This window comes from Astatotilapia calliptera, chromosome 17, assembly GCF_964374335.1.
Source record: "Astatotilapia calliptera chromosome 17, fAstCal68.1, whole genome shotgun sequence".
Classification (NCBI taxonomy): domain Eukaryota; kingdom Metazoa; phylum Chordata; class Actinopteri; order Cichliformes; family Cichlidae; genus Astatotilapia; species Astatotilapia calliptera.
Genome location: NC_137438.1, coordinates 19,184,869 through 19,203,077, shown reverse-complemented (window position 1 = coordinate 19,203,077; position 18,209 = coordinate 19,184,869). Strand labels below are relative to the sequence as shown.

Sequence of the window (18,209 nt, the reverse complement as noted above, 5' to 3'; positions counted from 1 at the left end):
AGGTCACAAGTGAACCTCTGGGTTTGAGGTTAGAGCTGTAATTCAGACAGACTGTTTTAAAAATAAATAAATAAATAAAGCAGGCTAAACTGACCTGTTTCACTCCATGCTTGAATGGATCACAAGATTATGATGGGCATGCCTAAATTTATTCTCTCCATTTTTAGTTTTTGTGATAGCTAGAAGAGAGCAGTGGCAAAGGCCCTGAGTGTATTCAAACACAGAGACCTGTAATAGCCTTACAGTGTAGGAAATCTGCTCAACTCTACTTCAGTTGCATGAAACATTCATGTCTCAGTATCTCATCCTTGTTGCATTGTGTTTACATCATGCAGTGGTGCACAGAGTAGTTAGGACTGTTGCCTCAAGACATTAGGACATTAAGATTCCTGGTTTGAATCCCAGACGGGGCCTTCTGTTTGGGGTTTGCATTTTCTCCTTGTGCCCATGTTGGTTTCCCCCAGAAACTGAAGCTTCCTCCAGACATGCATGAGGACATAGTGCTAACCACAGTGATGCCCATTAATGTTATGTATTGTATAATAAACTAAATTAGTAATCATTAATGCTTCAGTCATCAGTGTCTGTACCACTCAAATCAAATTCAAATCCTATTTGTCACAATCATACACAGTATGACATGCAGTGAAATGCTTATTGCAATTGCAATTTCTGACCATTAAAAATACAAGAATAAAGTGAAATTAAAAATCAAGTATAAAATTAAAGTCAAAGTTAAGGTGTGCAGAGTTAAGTGCATGTACAATGATGTGGTATGAGACCAGATCAGAAGTACATTATTGTTATTAAGGTGCACGCGCAGTGATTTGTAGAAATGTGTAAAGAGTCCAGTCCAGCACCTGGACACTCCTGAATAGCCTGGGGGAAGAAACTCCTCCTTATTCTCTCTGTGTTGGCCTTAAGGTAGCAGATGTATTTCCCTGACCTCGACAGTGAGAAGAGTTCATTATCGGGATGACAAAGGTCTTTCATAATCTTCCCGGCTTTGGTACTGCACCGCTTAATGTAAATGGAATGCAGGGCAGGAAGCTCTCAGCAAATGATGTTCTCAGCAAGGCCCACAACTCCTTGAAGAGCTTGTCTGTCCTGCTTGGTGCTGTTCCCACACCAGGTGCAGATATTTCCCATCATATGCTCTGGATGGAGCATGAGTAGATGTTCTTGAGCACCTTCAGAGAAAGATTCTCTGAAAGATTCAAAAGGTTCTCTTCAGTCTGCCTGGAAAAAAACAATAATAAAATGGGCTGAGTGAAAGTGACATGGCATTAATCTGGCAGACATTCATGGTACTCTGAGGATAGTATTAGTACAACCCCTTCAATCGCACTGAATCCTCTGTGAGGTTCTTTAAAACTTCTAACAAGACTCATTTTGCTCGTGTCCATCTTATGAGTCAGCTCTTTTAGAGATTTTCCTCTGCTGGTTTCAGGTAAATCCAGGTTCTTTTTCTTTCTGTCGCCTTTGGTTTCAAACAAAAGTAGAGAATCAGCATTGTGTTCACTAAATGAGGTTTCAATTACAGCGAGAAGGATGAGTGTATCAGTGATGTTGTAACTGTCGCTCATCTCTCCACCTTCATTAACTTCCTGTTTCTAAACCTCGTCTCTCATTTCCTTGACCATGTTTGTTTAAATGAGCTGCCAATCTGGCAGCTGGAGCTCCAGAGCCACAATTACTCCAACATTAATACCTCAACATACAAGACAACAGTTCTAAAAACACTTTTAGTGCTGTCAGTTCACTTTAGTGCAAGCATAAGCTGAAAACCCCCCAAAATACACTTGCTAGACTGAAAGAAGTACTGGAATCTTAATTTTAACCTTAATACAACCAAAAGAAAAAAATATACTAAAGTTTGATGTTCAGCTTGCATCACATATTACAGTCTCCTTAATGACATAAATGTTGTAGTTTAGCAGGTTCTTGGTTGTTCAAGTCCCTGCAGGGCCCTTGAACAACCTCTTCAAGGGCCCTGCAACCACAGTGTGATCTCAAGCTTCTTGACTAACCGCTAACACTCCTTTAAGGAAACTTTTTGGTACCCTAAGGAGCTGCTGATTGGCTGACCTAACGGGTGGGTGTATATAGTTGTATTAGCTCCGAGGTGTGTGTGTGTGTGTGGGGGGGGGGGGGGGAGCAGACCATTACGAGCGGTTTCCATATCCTCCTTAAATCTGCCTCTGGGTTTTAAGAACTTTTTAATGATTTAAACCCTGTCAGGACAGTTGGAAATCCTTTAAGGACCCCTAAAGTTTTAATATCATCATAATCTTCACAAAGAGCCCCATATAGAGTTTCTAGAAACTCTCTAAAGTTCAGACTCAAACAGAACATGACCTAGAACATGACTCGACCTAAGAAGTCGAGTTGGTTGTGATTTTGAGGTTAAACACAAAACTGGACCCCATTTTGAACCTTAAAATATTTTTTATGTCCATAAGTTTAGAGATCAGAAAAACCTGATGAAAGGTCAAGTACTTAAGCTTAATCCTCTGAGAAGTGCCTAGCATTGCCTTTCAAATACTCGAAATGAAGAATCAGCACTTCTTCTAACTTCTAATTATTTTTATGTTGAATCTGTATTTTCAAAGTTCTCTTTGAACTGTAATGGAATTTGTTGTGCTGCAGTTGAGAGCTTTTGGCAGCAGATGGAGCCAAATTACAACGGGGATGCCAGTCTTGTTTGGTTTTATTTTGAAATCACTTCCCACTATCACACACTAGTTTCAGTATTTTCAACAATAAAACATGTCCACGTGACAGCATGGAGATCAAACTGACAGAATTAATCTAGCAGAAATTCATGGTATTCTGAGAAAAGCATTAGTACAAACCCTTCAATCACACTGAATCATCTGTGAGGTTCTTTAAAATTTCTAACAAGACTCATTTTGCTTGTGTCCATCTTATGAGTCAGTTTTTTAAAAAGACCTTCCTCTGCTGGTTTCAGGTAAATCCAGGTTCTTTTTCTTTCGGCCACCTTTGTTTCAGACAAAACTAAAGAATCAGCATCATGTTCACTAAATGAGGTCTCAATTACAGCGAGAAGGAGGAGTGTATCAGTGATGTTGTAACTGTCGCTTATCTCATAAACTTCCCGTTTCTAAACCTCATCTCTCATCTCCTTCACGGTGTTTGTTTAAATGAGCTGCCAATCAGGCAGCTGGAGCTCCAGAGCCACAATTACTCCAACATTAATACCTCAACATACAAGACAACAGTTTTAAAATCACTTTTAGTGCTGTCAGTTCACTTTAGTGCAATCATAAGCTGAAAACCCCCCAAAACCACACTTGCTAGTCTGATGAAAGTATTAGAATCTTAATTTTAACCTTGACACAACTAAAAGAAAAAATATACTAAGGTTTGATGTTCGGCTTGTATCATGTAAAAGATAACACAAAATAATGTGTTATAGGATATATACAGAATGGACACTATAACATTGCATAAAATCTCCTACCTCTAATTGCAATATATGAAAGGCAAAAATGTCACATTTTTGTAAATTTATATTTTCAAAGTTCTCTTTGATAATATATAAGATCATTTGTTGTCCTGCAGTTGAGAGCTTTAGGCAGCAGAAATTACCACAAACCAGTCTGGCATTAGCAGTGAACCTTAGGACAGTTAAAAAAATATTAATTCAGTATATTGTACTATAATGAGTTGAAAATAAAATGATGATAAAAATCTTTCCAACACAACCACATTTCTGCTCTGGAGGTAAAGCAAGATTGTGGTTTATCTTGGTTAAAGCACTATCATCCATCCTATATAAAATAGAATAGAATAAAATAGCCCTTATTGTAATTGTACATGTACAAGACGTATGTGCTACACACCAGCTTTGCCAGAATAACAATATAATAGATGACACATGGTATAAGTAGTAAACAGGAGACACATATATACAAATAATAATAAGACAAAAGCACACATTATAGGCAGGCAGCAAAATAGGCAGTGCCAAGAAAATACTTGTCTAAAAAGTATGTCGATGTGGGAGTGGCCTGATGAAGGAAACCAGGCCAACACCCCGATGAACTTACTGTAAAAAAAATTGTAATATAAAAGTATTTTACTGTGTATTTTACAGTTTTGTACTGTTCTTCTAGAATATCATTAAATGTACATAAATAGACTGTGATTTTACATTTCAAATGTAAATTAACGTAAAATCACTGTAATAAAACAAAATATTCTTGTTTTTTAAATGTATTTGTCTGTACATATGCATATTTAGATTGTTAAAATACATTCACAAATGCATCATAATTCCACAAATATTTGTCTGTCATTTGAAAGATTGAACTGTCAAATTCAAATGTAATGCTATGGAAAACTATATAAAATGATTGGTATAAACTTTTTTTACATCAAATAATTATTATTATTATTAGGGCGATAGTGGCTCAAGAGTTGGCAGTTCGACTTGTAATCAGAAGGTTGCTGGTTCGAACCCTGGCTCAGACACTCTCGGTTGTTGTGTCCTTGGGCAAGACACTTCACCTAGCGCCTACTGGTGATGGCCAGAGGGGAATTATAAAGTGGAATTGTAAAGCACTTTGAGGGTCTCATAAAGCGCTATATGGATGCAATCCATTATTATTTAAAACCAACTGTTAACTGTATATTTCTGTAAATTGAAGTATTATTATTCATATTGACGCATTCATTGACCTTGTTTATAGGTAATTTCATTGTTTAATCATGTTAAATTGTTCCTAATTTAATGTTTAAAAGCACTTGAAAAAGCCAAAATCCCATGTAAAATTAGGGCAACAAACTGTGTTGTCATTACTGAAAATAACTGCATTTTCAAGGGAAAGTTATTTTCTGTTATTTTCTGGTATTATTTTGGCACCCCAGCTGCCGGAATATTACTGTTATTTTAGGGGTTTTTTTACGGTGCTGTTTATTGCTGGAGATTTCAATCAAACACATCTCAAGTCAGTGCATTCGAAATCCCATCAACAAGTGGACTTTGCGAAGAGGGGGATTTATTAGGCTGTGCTTTCAGTTTTTTCAAAAAAGAATAGCTTCATATAGGAAAAAATATATATCACATATGCAGGATATCTTAAACCTAAAAAGAAACACTAGGTACGAGATACATGTTCTGATGAGTTTTGGCAAAAAAACCATTTGACTAACATGTGTGTCTCACCTGCTCTTGTTCCTCTCTCTCTCTCTCTCTCTCTCTGTTCCTCTCTCTCTCTCTGTTCCTCTCTCTCTCTCTCCTAGGACTGAAAAAACAGCATTGTTGTTGTTCAGCTTTTCATTTCGCCATTTGTTGATTCACTCGAAGAGCAAGTAATGTAATATGGGTCAAGTGATCAATTTGACATCAATCTTTTGTGATACACCATCATATTTACATCATTTGTACAGTACGGATGATTTGCTTTGGTACCTGGTCAAACTTCAGTTCTCCTCTGTCTGCCTCTCTGTGCTTCTCCAACAACAAACTCACAGGCAGCAGCTCCCCCCGGCCCCTCGCTCAGTTGCTTAGTGCCTGAGCTCGGATCATAATTAGGGGGAATTTACGCACAGTCGTAAATTCCCACAGTGTGCACTATGTGCTTATTGTGTGTAGTTTTTGTTTTTTTGTTTTATACAGTTGTCAGTCAGGCATCTAACTATGAAACAAATGACACTCCAAAAGACCCCGGGCTTCTGAAAAAACAACCAGGGCTTAAGCCCAGTAAGCCACCCCCCGCTCCGCCACTGGCCAAATTTGGCATGAGCCTCCGCATCCTCAGGACCTTCTACCGCTGTGCCATTGAGAGCATCCTCACTGGATGCATCACCACCTGGTACGGCAACACCACCACTTACAACCACAAAGCTCTCCAGAGAGTGGTGTGGTGTGTGGAAAGGATAATTGGAGGTGAGCTTCCCTCCCTCCATGACATCTACAGGAAGCGGTGCCTGAGGAAAGCGGGAAGGATCATCAAAGACTCCAGTCACCCCAGCCATAAACTGTTCAGAATACTTCCATCAGGAAGGAGGTTCTGCAATATCCAGTCCCGAACCAGCAGACTGAGAGTCATCTTTTTCCATCAGGCCATCAGACTGCTGAACACTTCACAGACACCTCACCTTCACTCACCAGAACATTATGCACTCCATACGGTACATAAATGCCACTTGTTTTGCACATTTCCAATTGCTGACCTCTGTATATTTTATTTTACTTTATTTAAATTTATATATATGTATACACACACACGTGTGTAGATATATATATTTAGTATACATATTCACTAATGCGTATACACTCTTATATTTGTACATATATTTATTGTTATAATCCTCAGATTACTGATTCTTATATTTTGCTTTTTCTTATGTTATTGTATTGCATTTTGCACACCTCTGTTGCTTGTGAAGTTTGCACACAAGAATTTCACTCGCATGTGCTGTACCCATGTACCTGCACGTGTGATGTGACAATAAAAGTGATTTGATTTTATGTTAATTCCAGCAGACACTGTATTACATCTGTGTGATGGCCACACATTATGAAGTTGATAACTGCCATTAGGGATGGGTATTGATAAGATTTTCACGATACTGATTCCATTTTTGATTCTGTTTAACGATTCGATTCTTTCTCGATTCTTTTTAAAAAAAGGAGAACACTAAGGTCGATTAGCTTAGAACTTTGTTTTATATCTTCTCTTTGAACAAGATAGAAATTTAGGAGTAGCATGGCCTTACAAACCCAACAGTGAGATCTTAAGAGATCCAGCCTACGGCTCTTCAATAGGGTGTCACAGGGTCCCCAGGAAAAGAAATATAAATGTAAAATAATAAAATAAGTGTTCTTCTGTAGCAATAACAAAGTATAACATAAATTATTCTGTAGCAATTACACAAGAATATCCTGTAATGTCCCTGCCTACAATTAAACACATTCACTTACTGAAAATAAGGGGATTCTGCTGTGGCAAATGGGTGCAAGCCTTTGACCACAAACTTAGTCACTGCTCGGTGACATTCGTCTATCCTGGCCTGAAAGGAGACGCTACCGGTAGACTGCAGCGAGAACTGCCAGCGAGCGCCAGCCAGACTCTGTCTGTCTCTCTCATCATGGTCACCTAAATGCACAGTAATGGCAGGTTTTGTAATAAGGCAGATTGCGCTAACATAATATGCACTGTTAGTTGATTATTTACCTGCTGCATTAACGAGAGAGGACGTGCAAACGTTACCGCTGCTGCTGGGTTGAGATTCACGAGTCCAGAGTGGAATTAAAAACACAACATTCATTTAAGGTCATCGTGTGTTTTGTGAGCAAATGCTTTTGCATATTGCAAATGATGTTCCGCAACGTGGTGACGTCATTCGGGGCAACTGGAATCGATAAGGGAATCGTTTTCAAAAATGGCAAACAATTCCAAGGAATTGAAACAGTGGGAACCGGTTCTCAACAAGAACCGGTTTTCAATACCCGTCCCTAACTGCCATGTGTTAAATCCTCCCAATTCTTTCGATCTTTGGGCTGAAGGAAGGACAATACTCGGTGTATAAATGCTCAATCAACAATTACTTTATTACATAGAATTCAACACTTTTGAGCACAAACCATCTGGATGGAGAGGGTCACAGCAAATCTCAAAATGGTGGAGGGTTACTCAAACTCTTATAGCCTCTGATGGCCCCCACCTAGTCGTAAAATCCTAACATTCACATGTTTTCTAACTCCTGGCTGAGCCTGACTTATGGCCTCGGCTCCCTGTTTTACTGCTTGCAGAAAACAGGTGGGGGTGAAACTCCTGTGGAATGTGGTCCGTCTCCTCCGTTATCAGACAACAAGGCCCTCTGCACACAATATCCTCTTCTTAACTCAGCAGTATGAAATGTCATGAAACAGTGTCATTCATTCACAGTAAATCAACAGTATAGGATAATATAAACCTATCTAAGAAATCTAATGATTTTCACATTTTTCTTAATTCAGAAGTATAATGCAAACTAAAACTACATACTGATCATACTCTCCATAATAGATATGATGGGGCTTACAGCAGTATAATGATTCACTCATTTCGATTACAGGCATAGGATAACATATGATAGAATAATAATCTCACACATGCTACAACACGTTTATACAGTCAGTGTTACCGTGGTTTGATATTGCTTTCAAGCATGAATAGCCTGTTTAAAGTCAAGACAGACAATTAGTGCCTCTCAGTGTACTTTGTCCCAGCTTGCATCTTACATCCTATAGATTTACGGATGTGCTCTTACGCAAACAAGCTCAGGTGAGCAAAAGAATTTATTGGTTGCTCGCAGTCATGGGTGTGTGCACGCTTGCCTGAAAAGGTTTCAGTGTATTTCCATAACAAGGAAGAGTAACATTAAATAAATTCATTCTTCCAGCGGCACAGCAGAGGACTCTTAGACACACAGGTTAGTACAATTTCAGTTACCTTAAAATGGCAGCAGATTATGAGATGAAATAATCAATTATCATAATCAATGATTATTGTAACTGCTTCAGATATTCAGATGCAGTTTTTGTGTTGATTTTACATAATTATAGTAAAGCTCATATATTTTTGCCTTTTATGTTTATTGCTTTTAAATTTGTCAGAAGTGTGGCACTATTTAACTGGCAGTGTGTCTATTTTAACACTAGCACACAGGAACGAGTTCTGTAATGTGTGACTGGTTAATCAGCGCACTTCTTTTCTACATTTGCATGTTATTTTTATCTAACAGTAATATTCCAGTGAGATCAGGGTTCAACATCTAAGTACACTTTGGCATGCAGACAGGAGCAGGCAGTTTTTAAACCTTCCAGTGAGTAGATGATCTACTCTAACTCCTGAGCTCATTTTTTGTCAAGCCAAACATGGGTACAATCAGAGATGGGCAGTAACACTTGTAATCAGATTACTTTTATCAAGTAATGAGTAAAGTAAGGGATTACTATTGCAAAAAGTAATTAGATTACCCTTACTTTCCCGCAAGCATGCTGCATTACTGCGTTACTACACTGTGATTTGGTTTGTGAGTGTCTCATGACAATGACATAAGCAAGTGCGACGTTCATGGTAACAGACATGGGCAGAGCAACAATGGATAATATATAGAGGGCAGGAGAGAGTACGACCGTGCAGCATTTAAAGCATGGAAGTACTGACCTTAGTTTGAGTTTGATTCTGTAAAAAGTGACAAAAACATTAGCATCCGCTGCACACTGTGTGAGAAGTAAACTTCTTTTTACAGCGTAAAAAAAACCCTAATCTACAGAGCAAGTATCTAGCACGCTGCCACGGGAATGTGAAATTCACAGAGAAACCCCTGGATCTCCCCACTGACATAACCGCTGCAGCACTGGGCAAAGCTCCGGCTGTTCCACTTCTACTAAAAACATGTTGAAATATGCAGAAAATTGGTTTAAATATTAAACAATTTCTTCATGTCAGAGAGGTGTTGCATACAGGGAGTGCAGAATTATTAGGCAAGTTGTATTTTTGAGGAATAATTTTATTATTGAACAACAACCATGTTCTCAATGAACCCAAAAAACTCATTAATATCAAAGCTGAATGTTTTTGGAAGTAGTTCTTAGTTTGTTTTTAGTTTTAGCTATTTTAGGGGGATATCTGTGTGTGCAGGTGACTATTACTGTGCATAATTATTAGGCAACTTAACAAAAAACAAATATATACCCATTTCAATTATTTATTTTTACCAGTGAAACCAATATAACATCTCCACATTCACAAATATACATTTCTGACATTCAAAAACAAAACAAAAACAAATCAGCGACCAATATAGCCACCTTTCTTTGCAAGGACACTCAAAAGCCTGCCATCCATGGATTCTGTCAGTGTTTTGATCTGTTCACCATCAACATTGCGTGCAGCAGCAACCACAGCCTCCCAGACACTGTTCAGAGAGGTGTACTGTTTTCCCTCCTTGTAAATCTCACATTTGATGATGGACCACAGGTTCTTAATGGGGTTCAGATCAGGTGAACAAGGTGGCCATGTCATTAGTTTTTCTTCTTTTATACCCTTTCTTGCCAGCCACGCTGTGGAGTACTTGGACGCATGTGATGGAGCATTGTCCTGCATGAAAATCATGTTTTTCTTGAAGGATGCAGACTTCTTCCTGTACCACTGCTTGAAGAAGGTGTCTTCCAGAAACTGGCAGTAGGACTGGGAGTTGAGCTTGACTCCATCCTCAACCCGAAAAGGCCCCACAAGCTCATCTTTGATGATACCAGCCCAAACCAGTACTCCACCTCCACCTTGCTGGCGTCTGAGTCGGACTGGAGCTCTCTGCCCTTTACCAATCCAGCCACGGGCCCATCCATCTGGTCCATCAAGACTCACTCTCATTTCATCAGTCCATAAAACCTTAGAAAAACCAGTCTTGAGATATTTCTTGGCCCAGTCTTGACGTTTCAGCTTGTGTGTCTTGTTCAGTGGTGGTCGTCTTTCAGCCTTTCTTACCTTGGCCATGTCTCTGAGTATTGCACACCTTGTGCTTTTGGGCACTCCAGTGATGTTGCAGCTCTGAAATATGGCCAAACTGGTGGCAAGTGGCATCTTGGCAGCTGCACGCTTGACTTTTCTCAGTTCGTGGGCAGTTATTTTGCGCCTTGGTTTTTCCACACGCTTCTTGCGACCCTGTTGACTATTTTGAATGAAACGCTTGATTGTTCGATGATCACGCTGCAGAAGCTTTGCAATCCCTCTGCAAGATATCTCACTATTTTTGACTTTTCTGAGCCTGTCAAGTCCTTCTTTTGACCCATTTTGCCAAAGGAAAGGAAGTTGCCTAATAATTATGCACACCTGATATAGGGTGTTGATGTCATTAGACCACACCCCTTCTCATTACAGAGATGCACATCACCTAATATGCTTAATTGGTAGTAGGCTTTCGAGCCTATACAGCTTGGAGTAAGACAACATGCATGAAGAGGATGATGTGGACAAAATACTCATTTGCCTAATAATTCTGCACTCCCTGTATTGTTTAATTTTTGCTTGATGCAATGTGCATAAAGTTAAAAGATTAAAACAAATAATACAAGTTTTAAAGAGACTTTATCATTTGATTACATTTTACATGATCAATTGTGCATAAAAAATGGAATTGGGCTGAAAGGTCCATTGCTTTATTACCTATTCAGGTTGTATATCATGTTTTTAATAACTAAGTAACTAATTACTTTTGAAAATAAGTAATCAGTAAAGTGACGTGATTACTATTTTGGAGAAGTAATTATTTACTAATTACTTTTTTCATGTAACTTGACCAACAGTGGGTACAATAGCTATCTTCATGTATTAGATGCTTTTTATTGCCAATGTTTTACTTCACTTCACACAAAAAAATAATAATTTTAGGCATGCAGAAAATTTCTGAAACCTACAATTTCACACACACAGTGTTATTGAACATATTTAAAATATATGAGTTTTTTTATGTTTTTAAGAAAAGTTTTGGCTCCATTCATTCTCTCTTTTGGCTGCAGATCATCAACATGACGGCTGCCAGCTATCTTCTGACTGAAGAGCAGCTTTTGTGCTGCATCTGTCTGGACGTGTTCAGGGATCCTGTCACACTCCCATGTGGACACAACTTCTGCAAAGACTGCATCACAGAACATTTAAATTTTAATTCCCAGCGCAAGTGTCCCATGTGCAAAGAGCAGGTGGATAGGAAATATAAGCTTGGTGTGAATACTTTCATATCTGAGATGGCTGTTCAGTTTAGAAAAACTGTTGGAAAGAAAGCTGATGATAGCTCAGAACAACACAATGCCATACAAGAGAAAGGTTCTTATGATGCTCCTGCTGCACCTAAACGGACATCGCTGAAGTCCTGCCTGTTCATAATTCTTAGCTTAACCTTTCTTACACTCTTCTTTGTAGCTAATCTACATTTTCATCAAACAGTGTCCATCTTAAAATCTCACAAGCTGTTTAATTCTGTGGAGAAAGAAGAAGACAGGATGTGTGCTGAGCATGGCAAACCTTTGGACTTCTATTGCAAGAATGAACAAATGATCATATGTCAGTCATGTGTGGACGCAGATCACAGATTTCACCGGGTAGTTCCCCTGAAAGAGGAATATGAAGCAAAAAAAACACAACTTGGGATAACAGAGGCTAAAATTCTCCACATGATCCAAGAGAGACAAAGAAAAGTCCACGAGCTCAAACAATCTTTAAAGCTCAGCACAGAAGCTGCAGACAGAGAGACAGCAAATGGTGTTCGGGTCTTCTCGGCTCTGATTAAGTCTCTGGAAAGAGCTCAGGCAGAGCTAATCGAGATGACTGAAGAGAACCAGAAAAGGACAGAGAAACAGACCAAAGTTTATATCACAGAGCTGGAGCAGGAGGCCTTTGAGCTGACAAGGAGACGTGATGAGATGGAGGAACTCTCACGCTCTAAAGACCGTCTTCGTTTCCTCCAGAGCTTCCCGTCCCTGAATGCTGCTCCACCCACCAAAGACTGGACAGATGTCAGCATCTGTCCAGCAATATACGAGGGAATCACAAGGACAGCTTTGGTGAAAGCTGTGGATGAGCTGACAGAGACCATCAAAAATGAGGTGAAGATGATACGGGACGCTCAGTTCAACAACATTCGGCAGAATGCGGTGGATGTTACTTTGGATCCCAATACGGCACATCCTGCTCTCATCCTGTCCAATGATGGGAAGCAAGTTCATTGTGATTATGAATGGAAGGAACTGCCAGACAGCTCAAAAAGATTTGAACCTGCAATTTCTGTTTTAAGGACACGAGGCTTCTCCTGTGGAAGACTTTACTATGACGTCCAGGTTAAAGGAAAGACTGGGTGGACGTTAGGAGTGGCCAAAGGGTCGGTCAATAGGAAGGGAGAAATTAAACTTAACCCAGAGAACGGCTACTGGGCTATATGTCTGAGGGACAGAAATGAGTACTTTGCACTTGCTGCCGATCCTGTCCCTCTCTCTGTGAATGATCACCCAGAGAAGGTGAGAGTTTTTGTGGATTATGAGGAGGGTTTGGTTTCCTTTTATGATGTAAATGCTGCAGTTCTTCTTCACTCATATACTGGCCAAACCTTCACAGAGAAACTTTATCCATTTTTCAGTCCTGGTAGTAGTGACAGTGGCACAAACACTGCCCCCCTAATCATCACTCCTGTCAAACAGCAAAGATCGGACTAATTTTTTATTTTTTTTTAACTATTTGGTTGTTTGGATGTAATTTTGTTTTAGTTGGTGGTTCTTGAGGGTATACTCTTGGTTTTAGGTTTAAAGGAGGCTCACTAACATCAATGTTTCACTTAGAAAAGCTGACATTTAGAAAGAAATTATTTCAAAGGAATTTTTTATTCAGGTAAATGTATTTATTTTCGGTTTATTTTAGAAAGGAGTATAGGAGTAGGAGTATTTTGGAAGAAATTAAAACTGTATAATTAAACTTTAATGAGCATCTTAACGCCCCCTGTTTACATTTAAATTAAACTTTATTATTATTGATTTGTACTATATTGTAAATATCATACCATAAAATAACATGTACACGAAATACACTAAAATTTCTTATTATTTAATATTGCTTAATTTTGTAGCTGGTCAGGGCTGTTTGGGATTTTGACAGCTATGTTCTGTTGTTCCAGGTTTGCAGCATTATGTTGTCATGGTTACAGGTGACGCTCTTTTTTTGTTGTTATGCTAGAGCTGCGCCAAGTGGTTGTGTTAGTGTTAGTCTGTTGAATGCTAAACGGCTGTGCTCCCTGGCTAACACTGCGGGATGCCAGACTGGACATTACCTCTGTCTCCTCCTTGTCTGAGCTCGCCACATTGGTGTCAGAAGTGGGATAGTTCACCCTCGCCAGAATGGAGAGAGATATTCAGAGGCTGGAGCAAGCCGTCGAGGAGCAGCGGCCTGCTGCAACAAACGCTAGGACAATGCTTCGTGGGCTGCCTCTGGCGACCAATAGGCCAAGCCCCCGACAGCAAGCAGTGATGCCTACAACGCCAGCTAAGGTACCGAAATACAATGGGCTAACTCCGCTAGAGCCCTACCTCTCACAAGTATGGCTAGCTGCGAGGCATAGTGGCTGGAGCGACGAAGAGGCTGCTACACACCTAGCGCTAGCGTTGGAAGGAGATGCACTGCAGGTACTCCTTGACCTAGCCCGGCAGATCAGCATGAGCTCCAGGCCCTCACCATGGCACTCGAGAGGTGATTTGGGCAGCGGCACTCCACTGATCAGAGCAGGGAGCAGCTGACCAACTGGAGCCGCTGGACAGGGGAGAGCCTGGGCACCTTTGCAGCTGATGTGTTGCTATATGCTCGTCGTGGCTACCCGGAGTTCCCAGCAGCAGCTTAGCCTGCATGCTTTTCTGCGAGGACTCTTTCCAGAGCGACTGCGCCAACACGTCCGCCTGGCCATGCCTCGAACTCTCTGTGAGGCGCTCCTTGAGGCTGAAAGGGCTGAGCTGGTGCTCGCCTCGTGACCTAACCAGCAGGTGACCCCCCCAAACTACCCCCCAAATCAGAGCCACAGACTGCGGCAGGGAGGGATAGGCTGCGGAGATATTCCAGCTGCAGCCCTCGGTGCCCCAGAGGCATCCCCGTTGATCGACCGGCCGCTGCTACCGGTGCGATGAGCCTGGCCACCTGGCGCGTGACTGCCTGGCGCCCACCCCGAAGACCAGAACTACGTGGCCTCAGGGAAACGAGAGGGGGAGCGGTGTAGCGAGGGGACCACTGCTCCAGCTTCCTGCCCCCCTCCAAGAACGATGCACGGTGGTGGGCCTAGTTGGCCACATCAAGGGACTCTACCTGAGCTGCTGTGTTGAGGATCAGCCCTGCCGGGCCCTGGTGGATGCGGGGTCTACCATTTCCCTAATACGACCTGGGGTGCTCCCTGGGATGTCCGGGCCGCTTGTGATGGGTTGGTCACCCACTGACACCCAGCTGATGACAGTGACGGGGGAGAGGACTGACATGCAGGGGAAGAAACGTTGCGGATCCGAGTGAAGGATGTGGAGGTGGTGCATGACTTCTGGCTTGCTGACATCCAAGACCAATGCATCATCGGCCTTGATCTGCTGACCTGCTGGGGGGCCTGCATTGACACCGCGAAGCTGGCGATCACTCTTGGTACAGAGACTCTGGCCCTCCAGTGCAGTCAAAAGCAGGGAACAGAGGGAACCAGAGACAGACAAGCCGGGCTTCAGGCAGCTGCCACTCAACAGACTTCGGACGCCGGTGGCTCTGGACCATCTCTACTCACCTCAGCCCCAGTCTCTAGGCCCGACAAACCTCCTTCGACCAAGACAACCCAAGCTGTTGATGACCTGTGGCCGCGCCAGCGGTTGAGGTGCCTCCTGGACAAGAATGTGGACATCATTGCTGCTAGTGACAGAGACTTCAGGCAGATGCGGCTGGTTCAGCACACCATCGACACCGGCTCTGCTCAACCCATCTGTCTGCGCCCACACCAACTGCCCTTCTTGAAATGACTGGGGGAGTGGGCCCAGGAGGCACTGGGCGTGGCTACTGATCGGGCCACAACAAGCGGAGAGGGATGGCTCTCGTTGACCATGCAGCAGCTGAAGCGGGAGCAGGAGGCTGATGCGAGGTTGGTTTAAGTGGGGGCCTGGCTGGAGGCGGCACGACGCCCAGGCTAGACATGGGTATCAGGACAGGGGCCCAAAGTGAAGGCCTACTACTCCCAGTACAATAATCTGGAGACCCACGACGGCCTCCTATACCGGAGATGGTGGGCAGCCGGTCAGGGCAAGGGTCTCCTGCAGCTGTTGGTGCCTCGGTCGCTGCGGTCACAGATGTTCGAGCTTGTCCACGGCTTAGGGGGCCCGGCCACTATGGGAATGCCAAAACTCTCCGTCATCTCAGGGGATGGTTCTAATGGCCTTCATGTGCACTGCTGTGACACCTGCACGGCACGAAAGGGCCCCACTTAATGCTCCACTGCCCCCCTGCAGCAGCACCGGGTGGGGTGCTGCTGCTCCCTAACAAAGTGTGTGTATTTATGTGTCAAATACTTGCCATTAATAACCCATGCACAACAAAAATATTAATGACTAAACTTAATATCCACAGAAAATAAACATTTACATCTCTGTAATAATGATAGTGCTCATTATATAATAAGATTTAGGCTTGCGGTGCAATGCAGTCAGTCAAAAAGATGCAAATTAGCAAAAATCTATGATGGATTTAGTTTTTCCAATTAGAACACGCCAGAAATGATCTGCAATAGACTTAATCGAGAGAGTGAGCATCACAACTTCTCCCCAACAAAAGCTGCTCACAGAAATGTAAGCTTTATGACAGAACTAAAGTACCAACATGCATCCATCGAGTGTGAGTACATGTGTGTGAATGACCGATAGAAAAAAGTGCTTGGGAGAATAAGGCAAGTTGAGTACAGCACTTTGAGCTATAACGTGTATGTTAAACATATATAGTAAAACAGATGTGTGTATTTCACATGTTGCTTTGCTCTGAGTTCATAGTTGCATGTCTTTGAGTGTTTTAAAAGAGACAGCGAGCCACTGTCAGTTCATACCTCTGATCACAATCCGATCTTTTTTTTTTTTTCCTTTTAGCTGAAGAAAAACAAAATGTATTTTTTTCTTCACATCTGACTGGAAGCTCAAGGAACAAACTGAATGGGCTGCTCGTGTCTGAACACTACTTAGATGCTCCTAATAATTAATGTACCGTACAGCATCCCCTCACTATTTTATGTTTTGCCTCCAAGTAGCCAGACTTTCTTGTAATTTTGTAAAGTGTCCTTGAGCAATAGTTCTTCACTCTTCCTGAAGGAGTGGGAAGGAAAAGTTGTCCATTGGACTCTGGCTGCTTTTGCACTCGTTTTCAGTCCAGTTCTTGTATCTGTCCATTCTTAGAAGAATGTTTATGAATCATTCAAGTATAAAAAAAAAAACTCCTAGGTTTTTCCATTATCCACTTCATTACTAGCAACCTCTCACAAAAACATATGTTCTTTAGATGGATCTATGAAAAATAGCAACGATTTTTCAGCCATAAATTTTTATTTTTGCACCAACAACTAAGCATGGTTTGCAGCATGTCCTTAAAAAATTGACGGATAAAGTCTCAGCCCTAAAACAATCCCCCTCAAATCTACAGCAGATGATCAGTATATGAAAGTCATGTCCTTTAAAAACAGGAAGAAATCCAGCAAAGACCTGAACCCAAGAGATGCATCTGGACTTTCCATTGATCCAGCTACTGTTCACTGAAGCCTCAACAGATATGGTCTCCCTGGAAGGGTAAGAAGCCATTCTTGAAGAAGGTAAACAGAGAGAAGAGGCTAAGCTATGAAAATTGCACAAGAACTGGACTTCAGTGAATCAGATAGGATGCAGTGCTGTTTGGAATTGGAATTATGAACAAAGAAAAGTACCATCAGATTCTGATCCACCATGCAATATCAAATGGAAACCACCTGATTGGCAACAGCTTCATTTTTCAGCGTAACCTTGGCTGGATTGAAACAACACACAATGGAACACTGTAAGTTATGGATTGGCCTCTCTCAGACCTCAGGATTGTTGAAGAAGTGTGGGATCATCCTAACAGAGGAGAGACCTAAAGGCAGAAACATCCACAGAAGAGTTTTAAATGTCCTTCAAGAAGCCTGGAGAACAATGCCTGAAGATACTTAAAGAAGTTAAAGAAAGTTGCCTCAGAGAGTTCAGACTGCTTAAGAATAAAGGTGAAAGGCAGTCATATCAAAATATACCAAATATCGACTTTTAAGCTCGTTTGAATTGTACAAAGTCAGTTTTTTCCTTATATGTAATGTTTGGGGAATAATTACTTAATGTGTGTGTTTGTTTGTTTTTCCTTTTATGTGAATTCATTTTATATGAGTTAAATTTATGTGAAAGCTTTTCCCTTGATCTTTATCTCTTGATCCTAAAGTAGACCACGAGCCCTGAGATACATACAAAGAGATTGAGGGTGGACACCAGTCATCACTGATGACTAGTGAAAAATATTAGATTTTTTTTTCTACTAAGTTTTAATTGATTCTATGTTTTAAGTCTATAATTTCTCGGTTCTTTTTGAGCTATAATGGAAACAGTTGAACTATAGTTTAGAACTTTAACCAGCAGATGGCGCCAAATTACCACAAAGCAATCT

General features: G+C 41.3%; 1 protein-coding gene across 1 annotated transcript; it reads left to right on the top strand.

Annotated features, from left to right (window-relative positions):
* The first annotated feature begins 8,375 nt into the window (after positions 1 to 8,375).
* Positions 8,376 to 17,955, top strand: LOC113009497 (nuclear factor 7, ovary-like). The gene is made up of 2 exons (XM_026147808.2): positions 8,376 to 8,445; positions 11,537 to 17,955. Exon 2 carries the CDS (start codon positions 11,546 to 11,548, stop codon positions 13,220 to 13,222), a length of 1,677 nt encoding a protein of 558 aa, XP_026003593.2. The 5' UTR covers positions 8,376 to 8,445; positions 11,537 to 11,545; the 3' UTR covers positions 13,223 to 17,955.
* The last annotated feature ends 254 nt before the right edge of the window (positions 17,956 to 18,209 follow it).